Here is a 22,663-nt window from a genome sequence, read left to right on the forward strand (position 1 = left end):
TATGAAGTAGTTGTTCTGTTTCCCCAATTTACAGATCTGCAAATGTTCACTGCATTGTATTGCATATACCGTGTTGCTCAGTTTATGTCTGGGTGTTTTATTCTTGGAGTAGACAAACTTCTGCCTTAGTGTATTCTTGGGTTTAAAGTGTGCATGTATATTGTGTTGGCTGAAGATCCTCCTGAGCATTTCAGATATTACTGCCATATATGGAATGACAACATTGCTTCGTTTATTGTTCTCTTTATTGTCTTTTATGGAAGATCTGCTAGATCTTTTTTGTGATTTCATGAAGGCCGGCTGGGATAGCCACACATTCTGAGGGCTTCCTTGATGTGTTTTAGTTCTTTTTCTTTCCTATCTTTGCTGGTTGGCAGGCCTTCCACTCGGTGGTGTAGGATTCAACTCTGTACTATTCAGGTGACCCTGAGGACACAAATAAACTTCCAAGTGACCTCAACAACTCTCTAAAAGAATGCAAATGACCAGCTGTCTGCAAGGAATATAAATCCTTTCATCCAGTCAGAGCTGAAGAAGCTTCTTGGATGAGAAGCGAAATGTCTTCAAAGAAAAAACAGAAAGTCCAGTTGCCTGTTGAAAAAGCACCTTTGGGACTGTTATTAATATAGTAATATGATTATTGCATTCTATATATGTATTTATTAAATATTTTTTTATTTATATTTATACATTATTAATTAAATACATTTATTAAAACATTTTAAATATTCTTTTAGAATTTTTGTTCTGATTTTGGCTATTGTATTATCTCTGAGAAAGCTTGCTCTGAGTATTGGAAAGCCCTAGATTTTAGTAGATCTCAAACTGATAATAGTCACGTAGAAAAGGGAAAAGATAAGAAAGTAGAAGCAGAAGAGGATTAAAAAAAGACAAAGGTTGTTCCAGAAGAAGGGGTGTTTTGAGGATAAAGAACATTTCATTCCTCACTATTAGACAAATAGGTTATAAATATGGCAAGGACAGAGAGCGGATATGTTTACAGGACTGTAATTTTATTCCCGTGCACTTCCTTTGCACTTGTATTACTTTTGCTTATAAACACAATGCATTTGATGAGAATATTTTAATAGTCCTGAGTTTTTAACATATAGAAACAGTCAACTGATAATTTAACAAATGATAAATGTATCAGTTTTAATTGGAAAATATGTGTGTTCTATAATAAACTAGACAGGTATTAGTCATCCATCAAAGGTTGTACGAGTTATGTGTCTCCTTCCTGAACATAATTTAACACTTGAGCCAAGTGTAACATAAAGCAACTTCCTGTAAGTGATAAAAAGGCTGTTGTGAATATCACTTTATACTTACCAGGTTACCAGACTAATCAAGAGTTCAAAGCAGTTTAAACTAGACTTGTTTATCTTGAAAGATCCGCCTTTCTTCTTTTGAACAATGCCCATTCTGAAATTTACAACCACATGTGTCAGATCTGTGTATCTGTCATTTCTTCAGTGGAAGAAGAAAACGGGGTGGGGGAGGCTGATAAAGAAATCCTTTCTTGATGTAACCTGAATATATTTAATCTTATATCGAATTTGTATAACCCACACATGATACAATGGAGGGAGAAAAGCCAGATGGCCAGAACTATCACCTCTGAGAGGCACAGCCAGGAGATGAGAAGATCATAAAAATTCCACAGTGAGATGTGTCCTGGGAATCTCTGGAAAAGTTTGTTCTAAAAAGCAGGGTGGGGGGAAATTAAGTATGCCCCGGGAAACTGTGAAAAAGACCGTTCCTTACAAAAGGGGTGGGGAGGAATTAACATACTGGCTTTTGTTTCACTAAATACACATCGAGATAAGGGGAGGGGTTCTAAACTCCCTTATCTATCCCTGTATGCCTGAGAGACCTCAAACGCTGCTTTGAACTCCTACAGGAATTGTCTCATCTCAATAAAGGATTCCTTTTTGATACATTTTGATACGTTTTTCAGAAGTTCATTCTAGTTGAGTGAATGGGAAAAGTTCTGTAGCCTGACAACATGTTTGCACAATTGTTCTTGTAAGCGTGCCAGTTATTTCATAATCCCAAAGCTTTGATTATTCAGGTTTTTTTAACTTCCAATTTTATCTTTTGTACAGGATAATAAAATTGTATTCAAATGCTACAGAAGAAAGCTGTAGCAAAAAATAAATCTGCTTTTTAAACTTGCAATTTCATTAATTATCTCCCAAGTTGAAGCAATCTTCCTTTTATTTCCCTTCATCCAGAATTCCATTTAAAATGTATTTAGTTTGGTTTTCTATGTTTGTCCTTATAAGTTTCAGATCATGGGATGCTTATGTTGAACAAGCTGTTTGTTACAAATGGAACACAGGATTTTACATGCTACTATGAAAACCCTCAGTTGTTGATTAAATGGTACGCAGCATTCATGTTCTCACTTATCAACAATGAGATTATTATTTTACATAAATACTCTGTTTAAGCAACAGATTACCATGATATGCACCATTCCTTATTAATTTGGTAAAGTATACTGCACAGAGCAGAGGTGAACAATTTGTGGCTCTCCGAATATTGATGAATAAGAGCTCTCAGCACCCTCACAACTGTACAAATTTCCTAGAGATGCTATGGGTATCAGTTCAGTGGTATGCAGAGTGTCACATGTAGGGCCTTTTGGGGGGGGGCTAATTTAGCACTCTATGGATATAGTGAACCAATTAATTTTGAGAGATGTGGTCCAATTCTCTGCAATTTACCAGGTGCCGGAAAGCTATAACAATAGCATTGAGACTTATATACCGCTTCCCAGTGCTTTACAGCCCCCTCTCAGTGGGGTACAGAGTCAGCATATTGCCCCCAACAATCTGGGTCCTATAGTCAGGCTTCCGTGCCAAGTTTTGTCAATATAAACTAGACTTGTGGCCATTTATTTAACAATGGTTCAAAGTTACAATGGCATTGGAAAGAGTAACTACTGACCTGTTCTTGAAGTGACAACTGCCACATCACCTCCACTGGTCCTGTGATCACCATTTTTATGACTGACTTGCATTTACAACAGTTGTAGCATCTTGTAATCACGTGATCTCAAACTGCAACTTTTCCAGGCACTTCTGATAAGCATAGTCAATTGGGGCATCTGGATCCATTTATCATCTGTGTGATTCACTTAACAACTATGTGATTTGCTTAATGACTGGGATAAAATGGTCATAAAATCAGGTCGGGTCACCTTAATGATTACATCATTTTACAGCCAAAATTCTGGTCCAACCTATGGTCATAAGTCAAGGATTACGTATAGCTTCCTCTCCAGGAATACTACTATTCCTGAGAAAGGGAGCCTAAAAGGACTCAGCAGGGCATTAGATAGCCATTGCCCACATTCACCTATGATTATTGTAAGTTTAAATTCCAGGGTACCTTGGTTGTTGCTTTTACAATTTAACCCGGTCAGCCAAAACTTTCACTTCTTATCTTCCTCCTGCACATTCTTTTCCGGTCGAGTTCTTCTTTGTGGTGGCCATTTCTGACCACCACTGCAACCGCCTTTGGGAAAGGGAGTAATGGCCAGCTGAGAAGGAGAGATGCAGCTCTCCTCAACCCTGATGGCTATCTCCCCACTCTTCACCACCTCTGGGGTGGCTTAGCCCCTAAACCAGCCGGCTCAGGGCGCTCCAGCGGCGAGCCCAGACAGCAACCGTGCACGATCGCGGGTTTCTGTCTGTCGCCAAAGCCCTTCAAACCGGAAGCCCCATTCACCTATGATTATTGTGATTGTGTGAATAACTCGGTTCTATTAAACAATTGTGAGGAAAAAGAGATCCAATTTTCTATGTCATTATCTCATCATCCTCACACTTCATTGCTTATTGTAATGCATGAATTTCTCTTTCTTGTTTCAGATTGAGGATACCAGTTTTAAGTTTTTTAGTAATAAAGCTAAGGCAGCCATACTGCACATCCCTTCTTCTGGCAGTGGACAAGATCTTCAGTTATATCAGCAAATCCTTACACAACACAATTATAGAGTTACAGTTGTTGAAGACAGGAAGCTAAACAGAAACGAACATTTACATCCAGGTAAGAATTTTTAATTATTTCCTGACTGTAACATGAATTTATTTTTATTTTTAAATGACTGCATATTACAGAACTGATAAATCATTCTATTTAGTTCATCAGCCCTTATTTTGGCCTGTCAGAGCACATACTGTTTTACTTACTTTTTAAACTTGATATTACTTATTTCCAACCCACCCACCCCCAAATAGCAGAGAAAACAGAAAGCAAACAAAATGAATCAAAAATATCCAAGCCAAGTTCCTAAGCAGAATCATCTTAAAAGCATAATAAATCAACAGGTTTAAGGAAAAGCAGCAGACAGTTTGTTCTAAATACATCCTTTGACTTCAGTTTAATGATGCTTAAAATATACTTATATTTGAATGAATTTACTTCTGAAATGAAGAGTGGCTTGCTTAGATTCCTCCTGACAACTGCGTTCAGTATTTGTACAGGGGTAGGGTTCAAATTTCTTACCAATTGGTTCTGTAGGTGTGGCTTGGTGGTCATGTGACTGGGTGGGCATGGCTTGTATGTAAATATTATAAATATTTATGTAAATATTGATTTTTATAAAAAGAGCAACTTTTACCCAAAAGCAGGCAAAGCAGGCAGACAGATTGAGTTGCTCACAGAATCACAGATTCACTTAGAGATCTATCTATCTGAAATCAGCAACCTGAGTCTGTCACATAAAAATTGCTTGTAAGCAAACTCACAAAATTAACTCATAACACACCATGTATGTAAATATTGATTTTTTTTTATTAAAAAAGAGCAACTTTTACACCAAAGCAGGCAGGCAGATTGAGTTGCTCACAGAATCACAGATTAACTAGATCTCTATCTATCTATCTGTAATCGGCTACTTGAGTCTGCACTGAAAAGCTTCAGTCTTAAGGAAGGTTCGGTTCTGCTTTTAGATTAGCTAGAAAGCAAGAAATCCGACTTCCGGTTTGCAAGGTTTCGGCGGCGGCAGGGATTAGCGACACTGCGCGATCCCTGCTGCGTTCGCCGCCAAGGTTCCCCGATCCGTTTGGATCTGGGGATAAAGCTGCCCGTAGAGGCAGCTGAAGACAGGGGGATCTGGAAAGGGGTTTGGGGGTGACGCAGACCCCTCCCCAGCCGGCTAAACCCCTTTTCCTGAGGCGGAGGAACGGCGGTCAGCAATGGCCGCCATGAAGAAATCTGCAGCCGGACAAGCAGGTGCAGGAGGAAGAAAGTCGGAAGAATAGTGAAAGTTGCTTCTAACCGGGACAAGACAAGAGAAAGTGACCTGGAATCTTGAAGGCTGCTAAGTATGCATTGTCTCTAGTGAGAGTTACAAGCTGCGAATATTTTAAAAGGGAAAGTTTTTCTTTGTTCCACTCTCCTTCCTAAAGTGACAGCGGAGGGAAATCTTTTGGCTGTGAGTGGGAAGGGAGAGGGGAAAAAATTGGAGCAAAATTTGAAAATAAGGAGAAGATTGCCTAGAATTTTAAAGAGTTACTAAACATCAATAAGACTTCCAAAAATATATATTTGAAAGGGAACTTTGTGATTAAACTTTAACTCCAGAAAGAGAAAGTGAAGAAGAAGAAGGTATTTAAAAGAAACAGCCTGTTTGGATTGTTTGGTGACTTTGGAACTTTTGAGAATTATTTCTGATTAAAACATCTGGGTGTTTTTTCTCTACACAATGGCATCACTTGTGGATGGATTGAAACATGTATATCAAAAATATGAAAAAGAAAAACAAGAAGGGAAAGATATTCTTGGCACTATTTTTCAATTTGTAGAAATGGCGGTTTATACTTATGTGAAGCAGAATGAACAACAGGATGAAGGGGACAAAGAAGAAGCCATCTTTGATGAACAAATGACTTTGGTTGGAGAAGGGAAAAAGGAAGAGAAAAAGGAAAAGAGGACTCTAAGATCTGGAAAAACAACCCAAAAAGAGAAGAATAAGGTGAAAAAGGGACATTATGTTAGGAAACAACAGAAAGGGGGAAAACAGAATAAAAGGGAGGTGGAGAGACAAGGGGTTAAAGAGGACAAGGAGAAGAAGAAGCAAGGGAGAAAGGAAGGGATGAGAAGCCCTAATGGTGGGGAGCAAGATGTTAAGAAGAAAAAGTTTTTTAGAGATAATGGATAAACTTTATTGATAAAGGGATTCTAGAAAGGTACATAAGACTGGTTTTGTTTATATTTGTATTTAGAAATAACCATAGAAAATTGGAAATGATATGTAATTTAAAATGTGATAAAATATTTAACATAAACTAGTGAAATTTTTGTTAAGAAAAAGGAGTACTGCAATGAAATATGATTTAAGATTGTTATTGGGGGTAATAATTTTTGGAAAGCATAACTGTTCCCACAAAGGCATGATATTTAATTGAAATGGATAAGATGTTTAAGATATAAATGATTGTTAATATTAATGATCAGACTATGGTATATTAGCGAAATTTTTGTGAAATGAGAGATTTGAAGTAGAAGAAGGAGGAACATCGTAATGAAATAATGAGCTATAATATGTGATGTGGGGGAATAACTATGGAAAATAGGGCTCCCATAAAAGTATGTGATTTAATTGAAAAGTAATGTGTTAAACGTTTAAGATATAAATGAATATCAATACTAATGAATAGATTTGTATCATTTTTGATAACATAGTATAATTTTAGAATGTACCAGACAGAATCCCAATGTAAGTTATGTGTTTTATATTAAGTATTATAAATATAGGGGAGAGAGATAAAGACATCATACTCCATATAGTGTACAGGAGAAGTTTTTCTTCTTTTTTAAAGAAGAAAAATAAATGGATGGCTGGAAATAGAACAGACAAAGAATAATAAATACTATGATCTGAATTGAGAGAAGATAAATAAAATAAAATTGAGAAAATTTAAAAGAGAGGAGAAGTTATATAGAAAATTGAAAATGTTAATAAGATATGAAATAGTATTTAAAAGGAATATGAATTTGAATTTGTGTCTGTACCAAGAGTTATAACCCGGGACTAAGCAACTTTCAGAAAAGAGATTTTTTATGCTTTTATGTTTTGTGTTTATGTGTATTTATGTATTGTATGTCTTGAAGAATTAATAAAACTTGTTTAAAAAAAAAAAGAAAGCAAGAAATCCAAGGATTTCCTACTTTCTAGCTAATCTAAATCTCCTGGCAGAGCAGAACAGCTAATGGTGGGGGGAAGGAAAAATAGCAACTTACCAAACTAGGCAAGTTGGATGGCTCTTAAGGAGTGAGCAGGTGGGGAGGGGAGGAGCTAGTCAGTGGAGCTATTTGCCGGTTCTCCGAACTGGGGACAATCGTGTGTGCAGCCTTTGCAAGAAATCATCAGCTGTGCTGCCTGGACAGCTGACAAGCGCTGTGCTCGGGTGCGCAGCATTTGAAAATCTTCTTGTTTCCTGCTTTTTCAACCTCAGCTGTGCCGTGCAAAGCAGCTGAACAGGAAAAAGCAGGGAATAAAGGACAGCCTAGATCCCGGGCAGGCAGGTGGGCCAAACACAAACCCAGTTCGGTGTCAGCTGCTCTTTGAAGCTACAGGTTCTATAGAACCGGGCCAAACCAATAGCATCCCACCCCTGTATTTGTTCCTAACTTATACAGTACACTTTAGCAAAGCAAGATTTCTTAATATTTGAAAAAATTGCTGCAAGAATTCCACCTTTCTGTATCTGGAGTTTTAAAGAAATTGCAATTCCCATAACAGCAAAAGTTGAGAAATTGTCATATCAGATCCTGACTTCTTCTCAAGCCTTAGTTTAAACAAGCAATAGTCCTTTGAGGTTTAATACCATGGATAAATATGACTAAAGTATATTGCAGAAAGCCTAAGTTACTAAGGATTGCTGCAGCTGTTGTAACAGAAAACCAGGATTTTCTCTTTATATCCCCATCAAGCCTTTATCTGGTTCTATGTCAGAAGTCTGTAGTTTATTCTTTTTCTTTTTATGGTTTTAAACCAAAACTCTACTTGACTCAATACAAAGTTTATGAAAGAGGGGGAAAAAACTTGTTGCTTTAAAGAAACACAGTTGGAAAAGTTCCATTCCTGCTGGAAGCTTGGTATGGTGCTCTGGCTGATGTGTTTAATCATAAAGAAAATAGATCCTACTTCTTGCTAAAGGAAACAGAATATAATTTTAAGCTTAATTTCATCCTTTTTTCTACAGCAAATATGCCTTAAGACAAAGACTTTTAACATCATATATAGTGCCCTTTCTTGCTAGCAAGGCAGAATGGAAACTTGTCCTCACTTGTGGCAATCAAAATAATTATTGGTATAATGATAGCATCATCTCTGCTCCCTGTACTCCATTTTTCATCTGAGTGGCATTTTGTAATATGGAAAAAAAAACATAAGCTTCCTAGAGATGAGATAAAATCAGGGCCGTTATGATGGGATAAAATTAGGGTTGCAAAGTTCTGGTAATGCTATTAGTAATAACTTGCAATTCACAATGGAATTGTCTTTCTGGAAACACTAAAAATATCTCTAGGATGTATTTTATGAGGAAAACATAGTCCACTAACAAATTGTATTATATCCTATTGTATATTTACTAAAAGTTCCTCCCACATTTCTTATTCCTTTACTTTTAGAAAATTTCATATTGTTTTTATTATTATTTAAATGTATATACTGATGCCCAGATCCCACAAACTCTGGGTAGATTGCAACTTGTTTAGAACATTAAAAATAAGGAAACCAACAAGGGACAGAAAGAAGGGTAGAGGATGACAAAACAAAGGAAAACTTTTCAAAAGCTTTTCAGCTTTGGAAGTCCACATTTTATGCTCAGTAGTTATAAATAACAGAATCTATTTATTGATTTTATTCAGTTAAGGTGCTGCCTATTCCAAACAAATGCTGGGCAGCTCACAATGAAATAAATAATAAAGTCACAATATAGAACAGAACAAGATGGATCTGGCAGAGGTGGTATTCAGCAGGTTCTGCCCAGTTCTGGAGAACTGGTAGCGGAAACTTTGAGTAGTTCGGAGAACCAGCAAATATCACCTCTGACTAGAGATTTTACAGTATCCTTCCCCTGCCACGCCCACCAAGCCACAGAACTGGTAGTAAAAAAAATTGAATCCCACCCCTGGTTACGCTGTGAAAAACAAAACATAGATAAAAATGCACCCAACAAGAGGCTTCGTCCTAGGCCAGCAAGAGCAACCAGGTCTTCAGGGCCTCAGTGAAGGAAAACAGGTAGTAGGTGCACAGATCTCAGGGCAGATCTCGTAGTGTTAGCATAAGAATGCCTTCCACAGGAATAGCTAAAATATCTTTGTAAGATCAAGCTTTCCATGATCAACAATCAATTTTGCAGTTTTAGCCAACTAGTCAGTCATCTTAGAGGGAAAACGGCCAGAATAAAAATTAAATAAATAAATAATGCACGGGAGTTATACATATTTTCAGATCAGAAAAAATAATTTCTTCAGTATATTTTTCCACTGTTTTAAAAAATAAATATTAAAAGGGTATTTTGATCTACCCTGTTTCTCCAACAATACGGCCTCCCCCAATAGGAAGTCCCAGCATGTTTTATAGGCATGAAATGAAATTAAGCCCCTCCCCCAAATTAAGGCCTATATTAAAACATGCGAAATGGGGGGATGGTGGGGGGCTTGCCGTTAGGAAGTACTTTTGTGGCACACCTGGATATGGTGCTGCCTGCGTTGACCCGATACGAAGTGCCCCACCAATGCCGAGGTCAACATCCAAGCCATCACTGCCCGCCCGCCCGAAGATGCAAGGGGGGAATTAAGTCACCCCGAAAAGACAGCCTAGCCATTTTTTGGGCTCAAAAAAATAAGACCCGGCCTTATTATATGAGAAACACGGTAGCAACCACAGGTTTCCCACCCTGGGCTAAAAAAAATATTATCAGTGAAACAAACAGCCAGGGTAATTGGTGACTTTGTTGGATAAGAAAACCATTGTAACTAATTTGATGACTCAGTCTTTCAACCTAATCTACATCACCAGGTTGATTTTATTTAATTATTTCATTTTGCAATGGAAACTTCCATACCTTTACTTTAGAGCACAGGTGTCAAACTCACTGAGTCATGTTGCCGTCATGTGACTTTTGCTATGTTTTTCCCATTCGCAGAGCTGAGGTGGGTGTGGCCTGTGCACTTTCAGAGGCAGTCATGTATACACCAAAGCAATGTTTATTCAATGCAAGCCGTTTGCAAGGTTTTTTTTTTTTTAATTTAACAATAGAGGGCCCAATATCCTAACAAAGACTAATAAAAGCATTAGGAGCCTAAAGGGAAAATGCTGGCAGTAGTCTGTAAACATCTGGTTACCATTTCCATTTATAATTGAAAAGCCACTCCTTTAAACTGAAAGATTTCAACATAAATAAATAGGACAGTGGGTATTTTGTTCTTTTCATAGCCAGGGGGTAAAGGGAGTATGAATAGAGAGGTCACAAGAAACTCAGCCCTTATAAATAAGAAAGTCTGAGAAATGTAAAGAAGTCTGAACATGTTCCAGGCATGTAAACAGTCCAACAGAGTGAAGGTTAAATAAACATGGCTGGAGCCCGTTGTTACTAATACAAGTCCAAAATGTCCTTGCACCATTAACCAAGAAATCACTGAAGAAATATATTAAAACATAAAAAAAAACTGTAGAGTAAATAAGAATATAAGTCTCATTCTATTTTCTCTTAGATATATCCTGATTATAATATCAGAAAGTTAATGATTGTTAAGAGTCGGGTCCTGGCAAGATGGGTGGCGTATAAATTGCATACATAAACAAACAAACTTCATCTTCTAGTTTCACATAAAATGTTCCACATTTTATTTTTCTATGGAAAACAAAGTACAATACAATTTTCAACTGTATCTTTTAAATTCAGTCTTTTTACAAAAGAGAGTATGTAAGTTTACAGCATTGTAACTTAAAAAGTTTTGCCTCATTTATGAACACTGTATGGAGATCAGTTATCTATGAAAACTTCATGAGAGCTCTTATATTATAGGTAATATAATATTTAATAACAAAGTGCAATCCCACCTGAGACTGATCATTAAAAATGTAGTAAATAAACTACTTGAATGCATTAGGCTCAATGGAATCACACTAGGAATGGAGGAAGCTTTTTGTAGGAAGATGTTAAAGAGGGCAGGACTTAGTATTGGCTGTTCTATTAATATGAAGCATCAGTCTACGTGTGATTTAAATCCAGGACTTTCGGATACCTCTTCAGGCACTGAAGGCTTCCAAACCTGGATAAATTACTCGAATTGGGTCAAAGTACCCAATTTTTCTTTGAACCCATTACCCAATCACAGCAGGGACATTTGAACTGACTTAGTACTTTACCTACGTTGGGTAAAAAGGATCTTCTGATAAATGGACTTGGATAATGAAGAAAAATTTTTAGGAAGCATATTTAAGAGTTAGGCTGAGTTCTTACAAGGATCATAAAATAGCTGGAATAACTACAGGACCAACCATGCAATTGCAGGTGAAAACTGAACGAAATAAGGTTATGTTTGTGATCTGACAGATCAAATAAGATACCATTTATATAATTTGTGAGCACAGAACAAAGTGGTCAAGTGAACTGATCTCATAAAGAGAATGTAAATTTGCTAATACTTAATACTGCCAATAATGAAAATGGAGACAGTGGGTTGAAAGAAATAGGTAATCAAGGGGTACCCTTATTTAAGGAATAGGAAGGATAAGGAATCAAACACACAATAGCCTGGGATATTCCCAAGAATATCCCAAGTTGTGAATAATACTCTCCAATAAACAATTTGGTTTCAGGAAAAAACTATCCTGTAATCTGCAACTCTTACACTGCAAAAACATATGGACGACACAACTCGACCAGGGCAAAACAATAGACGCAATCTACATAGACTTCTGTAAAGCCTTTGATTCAGTGGTACACGACAAACTACTCCTAAAAATAAAATCCTATGGTATCTCTGGACAACTGAATAACTGGATAGAAGCATTCCTGTCAAACAGACAACAAATGGTCAAAATCGGGAGCGCCCTATCAAATCCAGTACCTGTCAATAGTGGTGTTCCCCAAGGCAGTGTTCTAGGACCAACTCTCTTCATACTCTACATAAACGACCTCTGTGATCATATTAAGAGCAATTGCGTTCTCTTCGCTGATGACGTAAAGCTGTTCAATACCACAGACAATACTGCTACCCTACAAAAAGATCTTGACTATGTATCCGAATGGTCAAACAAATGGCAACTTCAAATCTCAACAAATAAATGCTCTGTCTTACATATTGGCAAAAAAAAATCAGAAAATAAAATACAAGCTGAATAGTCAAGATCTTGTTGATGACCCAAGCTCTGTAAAGGACCTTGGAATACTCACCTCTAATGATCTAAGTGCTAGAGCCCACTGCAACTACATAGCCAAAAAGGCATTAAGAGTTGTTAACCTAATCCTACGTAGCTTTTTCTCTGGTAATATCACACTACTAACCAGAGCATACAAAACATTTGCTAGACCAATACTCGAATACAGTTCATCAGTCTGGAATCCACACTACGTATCTGATATTAGCACAATTGAGAAAGTCCAGAAATATTTCACAAGAAGAGTTCTCCACTCCTCTACTCGCTGTAGAATACCTTATGCCACCAGACTTGAAATTCTAGAACTAGAAAACCTTGAATTACGCCGTCTTCGGTCTGACTTAAGCATGGTATACAAAATCATACATTGCAATGTCCTACCTGTCAATGAATACTTCAGCTTCAACCATAACAACACAAGAGCACACAATAGATACAAACTCAAAGTAAACCGCACCAAACTTGATTGCAGGAAATACGACTTCAGCAATAGAGTGGTCAATGTCTGGAATACTCTACCCGACTCTGTAGTTTCTTCCCCAAACCCCAAAAACTTTAACCTTAGACTGTCTACTATTGACCTCACCCCTTTCCTAAGAGGTCTGTAGGGGCGTGCATAAAGCGCACCAACGTGCCTACCGTCCCTGTCCTATTGTTTCTCCTATTCTTTTATTTTTCTTATATGTAACCATTTCATGTATTCACAACTATGTATACATTTATACTTATTATCTTGTAAACAATTGGCAAATCAAATAAATAAATAAATAAATAAATAAAAATAAGAATAGGGAAAGAGACATTTGCAGCCTTGATTTTTAAATATATTATTACATAGATTCCAGAATGGACATTAGAGGTTTGAAACTTTGCAAATTGTGTTTACAGTATTTCTTTCATGGTTCTAGAATAATTTAATTGGAGAACAAGAATTTTGTCTCAAGCAAATTCTGATATCCTGGATGAATTTTAGGAACTAATGACAGATAAATGCAATCCATCTCCCATAAAAGAAGTAAAATGAGGAGTGCCATATAATGAAAAGTCCTCTAAAAGAAAAAAAAGAAGTGGGGAAATTAATGAAATGCTTGTATTCTGGTTATTTCTTTGCTGTTATTTAGAGCATGTATTTATTTTTCTAGCTCCAAGCAGTCATTTATGAAAAATTGGTCTACAGACCTATGCCAAAAATTGGATAAGTTGTTACTAAAGTATTGTATTAATAACAACATACCCCATTTTTGGCATTGCATTAATTGCTCCTGGAAGCAAAAGTTTTATATTGAAAGATTTTGCAAAGAAAAATACAGCTATACATAGAGAGAGAAAAGCCAAATGAACAGGGAGATTTCAGAAAAGGACATAAGTTTAGGTAGCTAAGATAAGGTGTATAAATGGGGTGGGGGGACAAGAAAATTTAAGAGCTACCTTTCATTTATTAATTACAGCCAGTCTTTAACTATATCATTTATGCTATGGTTATGCTACAGTTATATTAAAGCTTAAAGGCATGCTAGAAATCTAATTGTTTTTCTAAGAAATATTTAAATTCAAGAAGATGTCAGAATGAGCTTGAAAAAACAGAGTGGTTCAGTATAGCAAAAAGACTATATATTAAAGAACTCATATTAAACTTTTAGACCAAGTATAAACATTGTAGGACTGGAAGAGATAAAAGCTTAATCAAAGCTGAAATACTAACAACTTAAGATGTGCAAAATGTATAATATTAAAGAAAAGTGAAATGTGGCATCCACCAGCCTACTTAGCCAATTTACAGTTGACAGTCAAGAAATGAAAGTGGTAGTTTTCCTTTTTTTTGAGTTCAAACAGGAATAAAGATGATTTTGCATTAGACAAATAAAGCAGGCATTAACTCTACAGAGGAAGGTAATGACAAACATAGCCAAGATCGTGAAGGTTATTCAATGGTTTTCCAGTAATAGTGCATGGCTGTGAAACCTAGACATTGAGAAAAGGCAAGGCAAGATGATGACCAATTTCAAATTAGGCCCTTTGGGAATTGCTATTAGAAGGCAGTGAAATGAACCAATCCATGGTTCCATAAAAAAATAAATGACAGACTGCTTCATTAAGGGAATAATTACTAACAGAAACATACATACTTTTGGCATATAAAACTAACGAATTATGTGCTATAAAAATGACCAGGCTTAATAAAGCTTTAATTTCTAGAATTCCAAGTTACTGTTATGGCTAACTCAGAAAAGTACCAGAAAGGCTGTACCTCTAAGAGTCCAACTCTACTATTAATATAGCAGACTTTTTAAAACTTATACCCCAAAAATAGAAGAATCATTTCAGCCTTTCTGTATACTTGTAAAGTATGTGTGGTCTCAATTTGCCTCTGCTTCCAATCTAGTGAATTCTTTTAAGAATCTTTTCCCTCTTGCATTGTGGCTCTGCTAGTGCAAAAAAATCTAAGTCACATGCAGTGGGCTAGGTTCCTGCATAACCCTCATGCAATAACATACCAAAACACAGAAAATGGAAAATAAATAGTAAGTCAAAGAAATTAAATATACCATGTAGGAAAAAAAGATAAGAAAGATAATTCCATCTAGTTTATACCCACACTGGTCACTCTACCCTCCATACCTTTCTACCCTTCCACTATGTCAATTCATCATATCATAGTTTTACTTATGATAGGTAAACTTGTCACCCAAGTTTATTCAGCAGGTTTTGACCAGTTCTGGAGAACCGGTAGTGGAAATTTTGAGTAGTTCAGAAAACCAGCAAATACCACCTCTGACTGGAGATGTTACAGTATCTTTCCCCTGCCACGCCCACCAAGCCACGCCCACAGAACCGGTAGTAAAAAAAAAATGGAATCCTACCACTGTTGTCACCTCTCTCTTTTTCACAATCTTGTCAACATTATCCAAGGACAACTTTTATGGTCTTTCCTCTCCTGTATGGGGAGTCCAATTGCTAGCATTTTAGGTAGGTGTCCTAATTGCTAGCAGATTAAAAATTAGCTATATTGCATAAAGTACTCGTTAACTTACAGTACTTGTCTTATAACTGTGGAGTTTTCCAAAGCATCTCTCAAGCATTCTATATATGGAAACTATTTATTGATTTCATTATTCTAAACCAAAAAAGTATAGATAGGATTATTTTGCCAGCACCAAGAAAGAATTGTTGTTGTTTTTTTCATTCTCTTCTCAGTCTCACTTGTGATATCCAATACACAGTATCATTTAGAATCTCCAAGTTTATCTTTGGTGCAGTTTGATATGTTGATGTTTTTTCTATCTCGGCCTCTGTTTGCAGAGTTCTAGCACCCACACCAAAAGCTCTTGATAAAAGAATGTGTTTCTCCTCCTACAATTTGTTTTTCATCTGCACTTAGTGCCCTGTTAAACATTCCACGTGGCCTGCTCAGAAGGCAGCATTCAGAAAAAGTTTATCACGATGTTACTACTTTCTTGGTGAAAATACTATATTAACCACATGTCAGTGATAAACTTCTCCATTTATATATAACCCTGCCTCGAGCATTCAAATGAATAGAAATACAAATCTAAATAGAATCTTAAAATTGAATAAGGTTTGGCCAGGAATTGAATTAAATCAGTAACTCAGGTGGGATTTCAGCCTGTTTGCACCACTTTGGGAGAACCAGTTGCTAACTTTCTGAGCAGTTTGGCGAAATGGTTGTTGGAAGAAATCATTAGGGCAGAGAACCGGTTGTTAAATTATTTGAATCCCACCACTGAATTAAATACTAGAAACCTTACAGGGAAGATTTTATGATAAATAATAGAAGGGAGTGTTATGTACGCTGCCTTGAACTCCTGTAAGAAAGGTAGATGTAAATACCATACATTGCTGCTGTGAAGCTGTTTCGTTTCATACTCTGTTTTGCATGACAAAATTAAACCATGTTTTGTTGATTAAACTCAAGTTTTCATAAATTAGAAAAGAGATAAACGGAGAGCTTAGGATCACAGTGTGAGTGAGAGAACTATACACTAGAAGCAATGTAGGGTTGGATTAGGAGTAGAAAGGTCCAGATTCTACTCCACCTCAAACTTCTTTATAGATTAATAATGTATAAACATTTGTGGAATTCGAAATGGGCATTTTGCAGCTCCAAACAACTCAGATGAACTCAGACGATTGACAATAATTTATAAACTGTTTCTCTTTTGAAGCAGGTGAATAGATATAATCCTCCTTATGCTCTGTATTTAAACTGGGTTTAAAGAAATCTGAAAAGAAATTTGGGTCTCTGTTTTGAGCTTGAAAGTGTTTTTTTTTAAAAAAAACACCTAGTAGTTTACTATTTGTTTATTCTGCTTATGATATTATTGCAAGGTAAGAAACACAGCACACACTACACCTATTTCCTACATAAGCAAACTCTCCATTTTATCTCTGTCGTTATACATCCAGAAGAAACTCACTTTATATGAGAAAGAAACTCAGCGTAAGTCTTCACTGATTTCTTAGGAGACAAATGGTACAGAGAGAGAGGGAAGGTTAGTCAGACAGCCATATAGTCTACCCAATAAAACTTAATTCTACTCTTCTTGTGGAGTCTGTTTCTTGATCTCCACAATCTGAAAGTACGGACATTTTATAACTTAACCATCAAAATCCATTCAGTAAAAATGTTCAGATATATAGGTGTGTCCCCAGTTCAAGATAAGTGATAGGTTTTCCACCTGTATCCAGGTCTCCTCCACCACCACCACCAACACATTCCCATTCCCCCTTCTTTCGCCCATCTCCTTTAACAATAATAACCCCATCAGCACTAAATGAAAGTACCATCAGCAAGAAATTAAAGCAAAACTAAAGTTTAAAAACCAAGCAAAACCCAAAAAGAAAAATAGTAGATCACTCAGTACATATATGAACCATTGAATTTGAACTTAGACTATACAGAATCATATTGATCATATTGACCCCTTCAAACCGAGGTCTTCTCCCCATTCTTTTTTTTTTTTATCACAGGTGAACAGTGTCGTTTGAATAAATATTTTCTGTTTGATTGGATTGTTGTCCTTTCTCATCACAGTTAATTCCCGTGATGGTTCTTTCTTTTTTATCACAGATGAATTAAGTTCTTGGGACCTTTTGATTTGCCTCTCATCTAACAAAGAGGACCATGAAAATTGCTTAAATATAGTGGAATCATATCAACCAACGCTACTGCAAAAGGTATGGCTGAAAAATGACCTCTCTTTCTGGCACATGCTTAAATTCTATTTTTTTTTTTTAACTCTGCATTTTTATTTTATTATGAAGCATCCTATCAGATGCTTTTGGCACCATTCTTCATGCTAGTACTTTCTCATTTTCACAGGAATTTGCTGATATTAAAGCAGATGCTTTGCATGAGTGAAGTCTCAAGTGCATTTTCTAAAGTCTTTTCTTCCAGCATTGCTGGAAGGAAAAAAAACACAATATGTTATTGCCAAATATGTTGAAGAATGTGAATATTCATACATTAATATTGATTTCATCAGGGGCAAGGCGATGCGGTAAACTGTCAGAATCGTGGAATGTCATAATTATCTAGGGTTTTCTAAACAGGACTTTTTTTGTATTCCATCTCTTTTGCACATACCCACATGGAATACTGCAGAAGGAAAAAATGAGACTTTTAATCAATGTATAGACATATCCCCATGAAGAAATAGTACTTTGGAGTAAATAATATCCATTTTGCCAGATATATGCATGAATGGAATGTTTTTCTTGCCATCCTTGTCTTTAAAATTAAAAGGAACAATGCTGTTTCATAAACATGTCAAACAGACATGTCCCATAGGCAAAAGTACAATTTTGTCTTTGAACGGCAATAAAAGGATAGATAAATGTTATGGTGCATGCTGCAGACTGAGTTCATGTTGTATTGCCAATCGTGTTCAATGCCTATGCATTTGCTCCTTCCCTTCCCCTTCCCAAGTATAGTAGAGATATTGGAATAAGGGGTGAGGTTGTCAAGGGGACAAATGATAAAAACAGGATCATGTTGGAAGCAAAATCACTCCAGCATGATGCATGCCATGCCCATTTTTACATGTGTTTTGACATCACAGGAGCTTCTGTCACAGTGGCGACATGTTGTTTTCATCATTTAATAACAGCTCTGAATCTCTTAGATACTTCTCTTCTAAGACAGGGGTCTCCAACCACCGGGCCTCGGACCGGTACCGATCCATGGAACATTTTCTACCGGGCCTCCGGTTTGCTGGGCGCCGCCATCTTGTTTTGATGAGAAAGTGCTTCCAGTGAGCTTTTCCGGTTGGAAAGCGGCGTTTGGGTCCTGAAGGAATCCTCACGCCTTAGTTTCATCAAAGGGGGAAGGCAGCTTCGAACAAAACTAAGGCGCGAGGATTCTTTCAGCACCCAAGGCAAGGCGAGCTGAGCGACCGTCCCGAAGCCCATCGACAAAGGTACAAAGGAGGAGTTGAAGGTGGCGGGGAGAAGCGGGGAACGGCTGGCTGGCCGGTCGCTCGGCTCGCCTTGCCTTGCGTGCTGATGCCAGTACCGGGCCGCGGATCATTTTGTGATGCCAGTACCGGGCCGTGGCACAAAAAAGGTTGGGGGCCACTGTTCTAAGACATTAATCCTACCTTAAAATGTGATCATATTAATAAAAAAAGGATATAATATGTAGCTTACAATTAAAAGTAGAGCAATGTTAAGGTTGATTGAAAAAAAGCCAATGGAAACTTGTGTTTGTGCCTTCAAGTCAGTGTTGACTGCTGGCAACTCTCTGGGGTTTTCTTGGAAGAATTTCAGGCATGGTTTGCCATTGCCTGCTCCCTAGGACCGAGAAAGAGTGACTGGCCCAAATGAACCCAATTGGGTTTGCACCCAAAGTAGGACTAGAACTCCCAGTCTGCCAGTTTCTATCCCCATGTTTTAATTCCTGCACTAAACTGGCTGTTCAAGCTTAGCTTATGTCTAATTGGTTTTCCTATTCTACTCAGAGGAATGGGCGCTATTTGCCTTTATCAGCAAACCGTGCTTTAATGGTATCTTCAATGACACTTAAAAACAATCTTGTAAAATTGCAATAATTGCCATTTCTCTCTTCCCTCCCAGGCAAATGTTCTCTCTCAAATCCAGCATCTGCTTTCCAGAAAGGAGGGATTGTGCCAAATAATGAGAACATTCCCAGGTAAAATTTTGAGTTATATTAATAAACCAATTAATGACCTTTGGTTGCACGCTCAAAAGGAAGAGAAATGCTGGAATCTGACCTCTGAAGTTAACATAATGAATCAAATAAAATCAAAATTTTTATTGTACCTATAAGGTCAGCAGTCAGATAAAACTGAAACAAGTAAAACTGAAAATACTGTCTACGGTTTTTGAAATTGGATCAATGGTAGCAGAAAAGTCATTCAGCGGTTCTGATAAAGATGGAGAATTTTGCCTAGCTTCTCAGCAGAGTTGCAAATTTAGAATGCAGGTATAATTTCTCATGATTTGGTGCTTGATGTGCATATTTATGTGAATGTCTCCGTCCTTTAATAAACATGCATAAATAACATTAAACAATAGGATAACATTTTTGTTTAATATATTCCCTCTGGATGCTAATTTTCTATATACAATGACACTCCCTTCCTCCCAGTGTAGGAACTTTCAGTCAAATAAACCCCAATTTGAAATTAAAGCCCTGGCCTCATATTGTCAACCCAGGTGGAATTAGGTCTGAAATGTTTCAGTTATGTGTGTTTCTCGGTTTACTTAGTTGCTGTCCAATATTCTATAAAATCTATGGGGCTGTAGAAATAATAATTGAATAGTAATTAATAAACTCTAGAAATTTAAAAAGGAGGAATTTTCTGTAACCTTCAACCTGAAATAATGCAGCATATGAATCAAACAGAATAGCAATTAGAATTATGTATCATGTCTGCACATAGGGACACTGGCTCAGTGGCTAAGACGCTGAGCTTGTTGATCAGAAAGGTCAGCAGTTCGGCGGTTCGAATCCCTAGCACCGCGTAACAGAGTGAGCTCCTGTTACTTGTCCCAGCTTCTGCCAAACTAGCAGTTTGAAAGCATGTAAAAATGCAAGTAGAAAAATAGGGACCACTTTGGTGAGAAGGTAACAGTGTTCCCTGTGTCTTCGGCGTTTAGTCATGCCAGCCACATGACCACGGAGACGTCTTCGGACAGCGCTGGCTCTTTGGCTTTGTAACGGAGATGAGCACCGCCCCCTAGAGCCAGAAATGACTAGCACGTATGTGCGAGGGGAACCTTTACCTTTATCATGTCTGTAAGATTTGAAAAGTCATCTTCATTTCAGTTAATAAAAGGTTGGAGGCAGGAGAAAAATGTACCAGCCAAGATAGAGATAAATGGCTTTTCAACCTAAATTGTAGAATGATGTCACCAACTTATTCCATATCCAGAACTTGAATTTCTATTCAACAATGAGGCAAAAAGACAGGGTCATCCATTGCACTTGAGTGTAACATGACAAGGTCTGTTGTGTATATCCAAGGTGCTTTTTTTCAAATAACAATTGGACTGTTTTTTCCTTGAGGAAAAAAAAGAACACATTTTGCTTCTCCGCCAAAAAGCTTCATCAGTTGATGATGAACTGATGAAGCTTCTTGGATGAGAAGTGAAATGTTTTCTTTGTCTTTCTCAAGGAAAAAAACAAAACAGTGCAATTGCCTTTTGAAAAAGCACCTTTGAGACAACTATGACCTGAATGACTGATAATCTCCACAGATGTCTGCTGGGTTTGTGGTTTTACCCTTCAAGTGAGAAATAATCAAGACATGCCAGTACAGAACAATCTGTGCCAGGTCTGGGATTGTTCTGATGATTGTTAAGGTCAGGCATACACCAGATGGAAACTAAAGTTACCTGGCACATTTAAAGAAAAAAAGAGAACCACAAACATTCTGATATTGGGATGACTTATGAAATCTAACACACACAAGGGCTTCTCTATTGTCACAAACACTGAACTATTAAAAAGAAATATTTTTAATAGTTCAGAGGCCTTTTCGTAGGCCAAGCTTATATCCTGCATATTTTTCAGGATGGTTTCTGAGACAAGTTAATAGCATTTAGTGTCCTACTTATTATTTATGTCTATAATGCTACACAGTATCTTAACATTTTGCATATACTGTACTATGTTCCTATGGTTCTATTTCCTATCTTAGAGCTCTGATCTTCTACGCTATATTTACTTTGTTCTATGTTATAATCAGCTGTGATTCTGTTTCTTGTGTCTACTTCTTCACTCCTGCCTTATCCAGGCCACCTTGGTGTAAGTCATTTGTATATAAATCAAGTTGCTACTCTCCAGTTTGTGCTACAATACAATATCTTGCTGTGAGGCTGCTGCCCAGTACAATTCTGGGATTCTGATAGTTATCTTGTGCTAGTGGGTAGAAGATCGATCGTTGTTTTGGGTCTGGTGTTAAGATCTCTGATCACTGCAGTAAAATTAACGCTCTGTGGGCTCTCACACACTAGTTGCTAATGGTCCAGGTTTCCTTGCCCAGTTCACAATTCGCAGAGTTTATATGGTACAGTAGCTGGTGTGTCTAGTGTCCGGTACCACCACTGCTAATATATTTGGCCACTGTCATTGTCCATCCATTTCTTGACATCTTCATGATATATGCTGCTGTTCTTCAGCAATTCTCTGTAATGACACACTTTACAGTTGTCACAAAGCACATTTTCAAGAGGCCAATATGCCATAATCCATGGGTTGGGATTCTGCAAAAGTAAAAAGGGAAGGAGCGATGCGGTATTTTCTTACCCTGTGTGCCTTTCATTTTAGAGTGATATATGATCTTTCTTTAGGGAACCTAGCTCTTCTACATGACGTTTGTTTTCTTATACGGTACTATATTTGTTTCAGATTCCTCAGGGCCCTGCCAATGACCACAATATGAAAATCATCTCTTTCTGGTTTTTTTTCTAAAAGTATTTCTGAGGGAGAAAAAAACCCAGCAATTTTTCCTCTCTCACACACAAATAGAAGCATATGGTAAGCCTGCTGCTTACTTGGCCGCAAAACTTGGTACACTCCCTTAGTCTTGCCTGGAGAGAAATTTGGCTTTCTGTATAGAATGTTTGTGTCATGAGCAGAGCCTCAAAATGTCTGGAGGGATGCCACGGATCCTCTATTTCTCTTCATCAGTAGTCAGTCTTACACTTTGATTAGACAGAAATTAGCAACTGGCAGATCGGTGTTGTTTTAGAGGCTATACATCT

At 37.2% G+C, this 22,663-nt stretch overlaps 1 protein-coding gene across 2 annotated transcripts in view; it reads left to right on the forward strand.

Moving 5' to 3' along the window:
* CPED1 (cadherin like and PC-esterase domain containing 1) overlaps window positions 1-22,663 on the forward strand; it is a 112,489-nt gene that overhangs the window by 15,757 nt on the left and 74,069 nt on the right. For both annotated transcript variants that reach the window (XR_015750268.1, XM_026669072.2), the window contains exons 3-5: window positions 3,882-4,059; window positions 17,505-17,611; window positions 19,508-19,583. Coding sequence is in view for 1 of the 2 variants with exons in the window: in XM_026669072.2 (XP_026524857.1) it covers window positions 3,882-4,059; window positions 17,505-17,611; window positions 19,508-19,583 (361 nt within the window). In the remaining variant the exon portion in view is untranslated. The remainder of the gene's footprint in view (window positions 1-3,881; window positions 4,060-17,504; window positions 17,612-19,507; window positions 19,584-22,663) is intronic.

This window comes from Notechis scutatus, chromosome 6 (genome assembly GCF_049901735.1).
Source record: "Notechis scutatus isolate UNSWTSFEM ecotype Mainland chromosome 6, rNotScu1.2, whole genome shotgun sequence".
Classification (NCBI taxonomy): Eukaryota; Metazoa; Chordata; class Lepidosauria; order Squamata; family Elapidae; genus Notechis; species Notechis scutatus.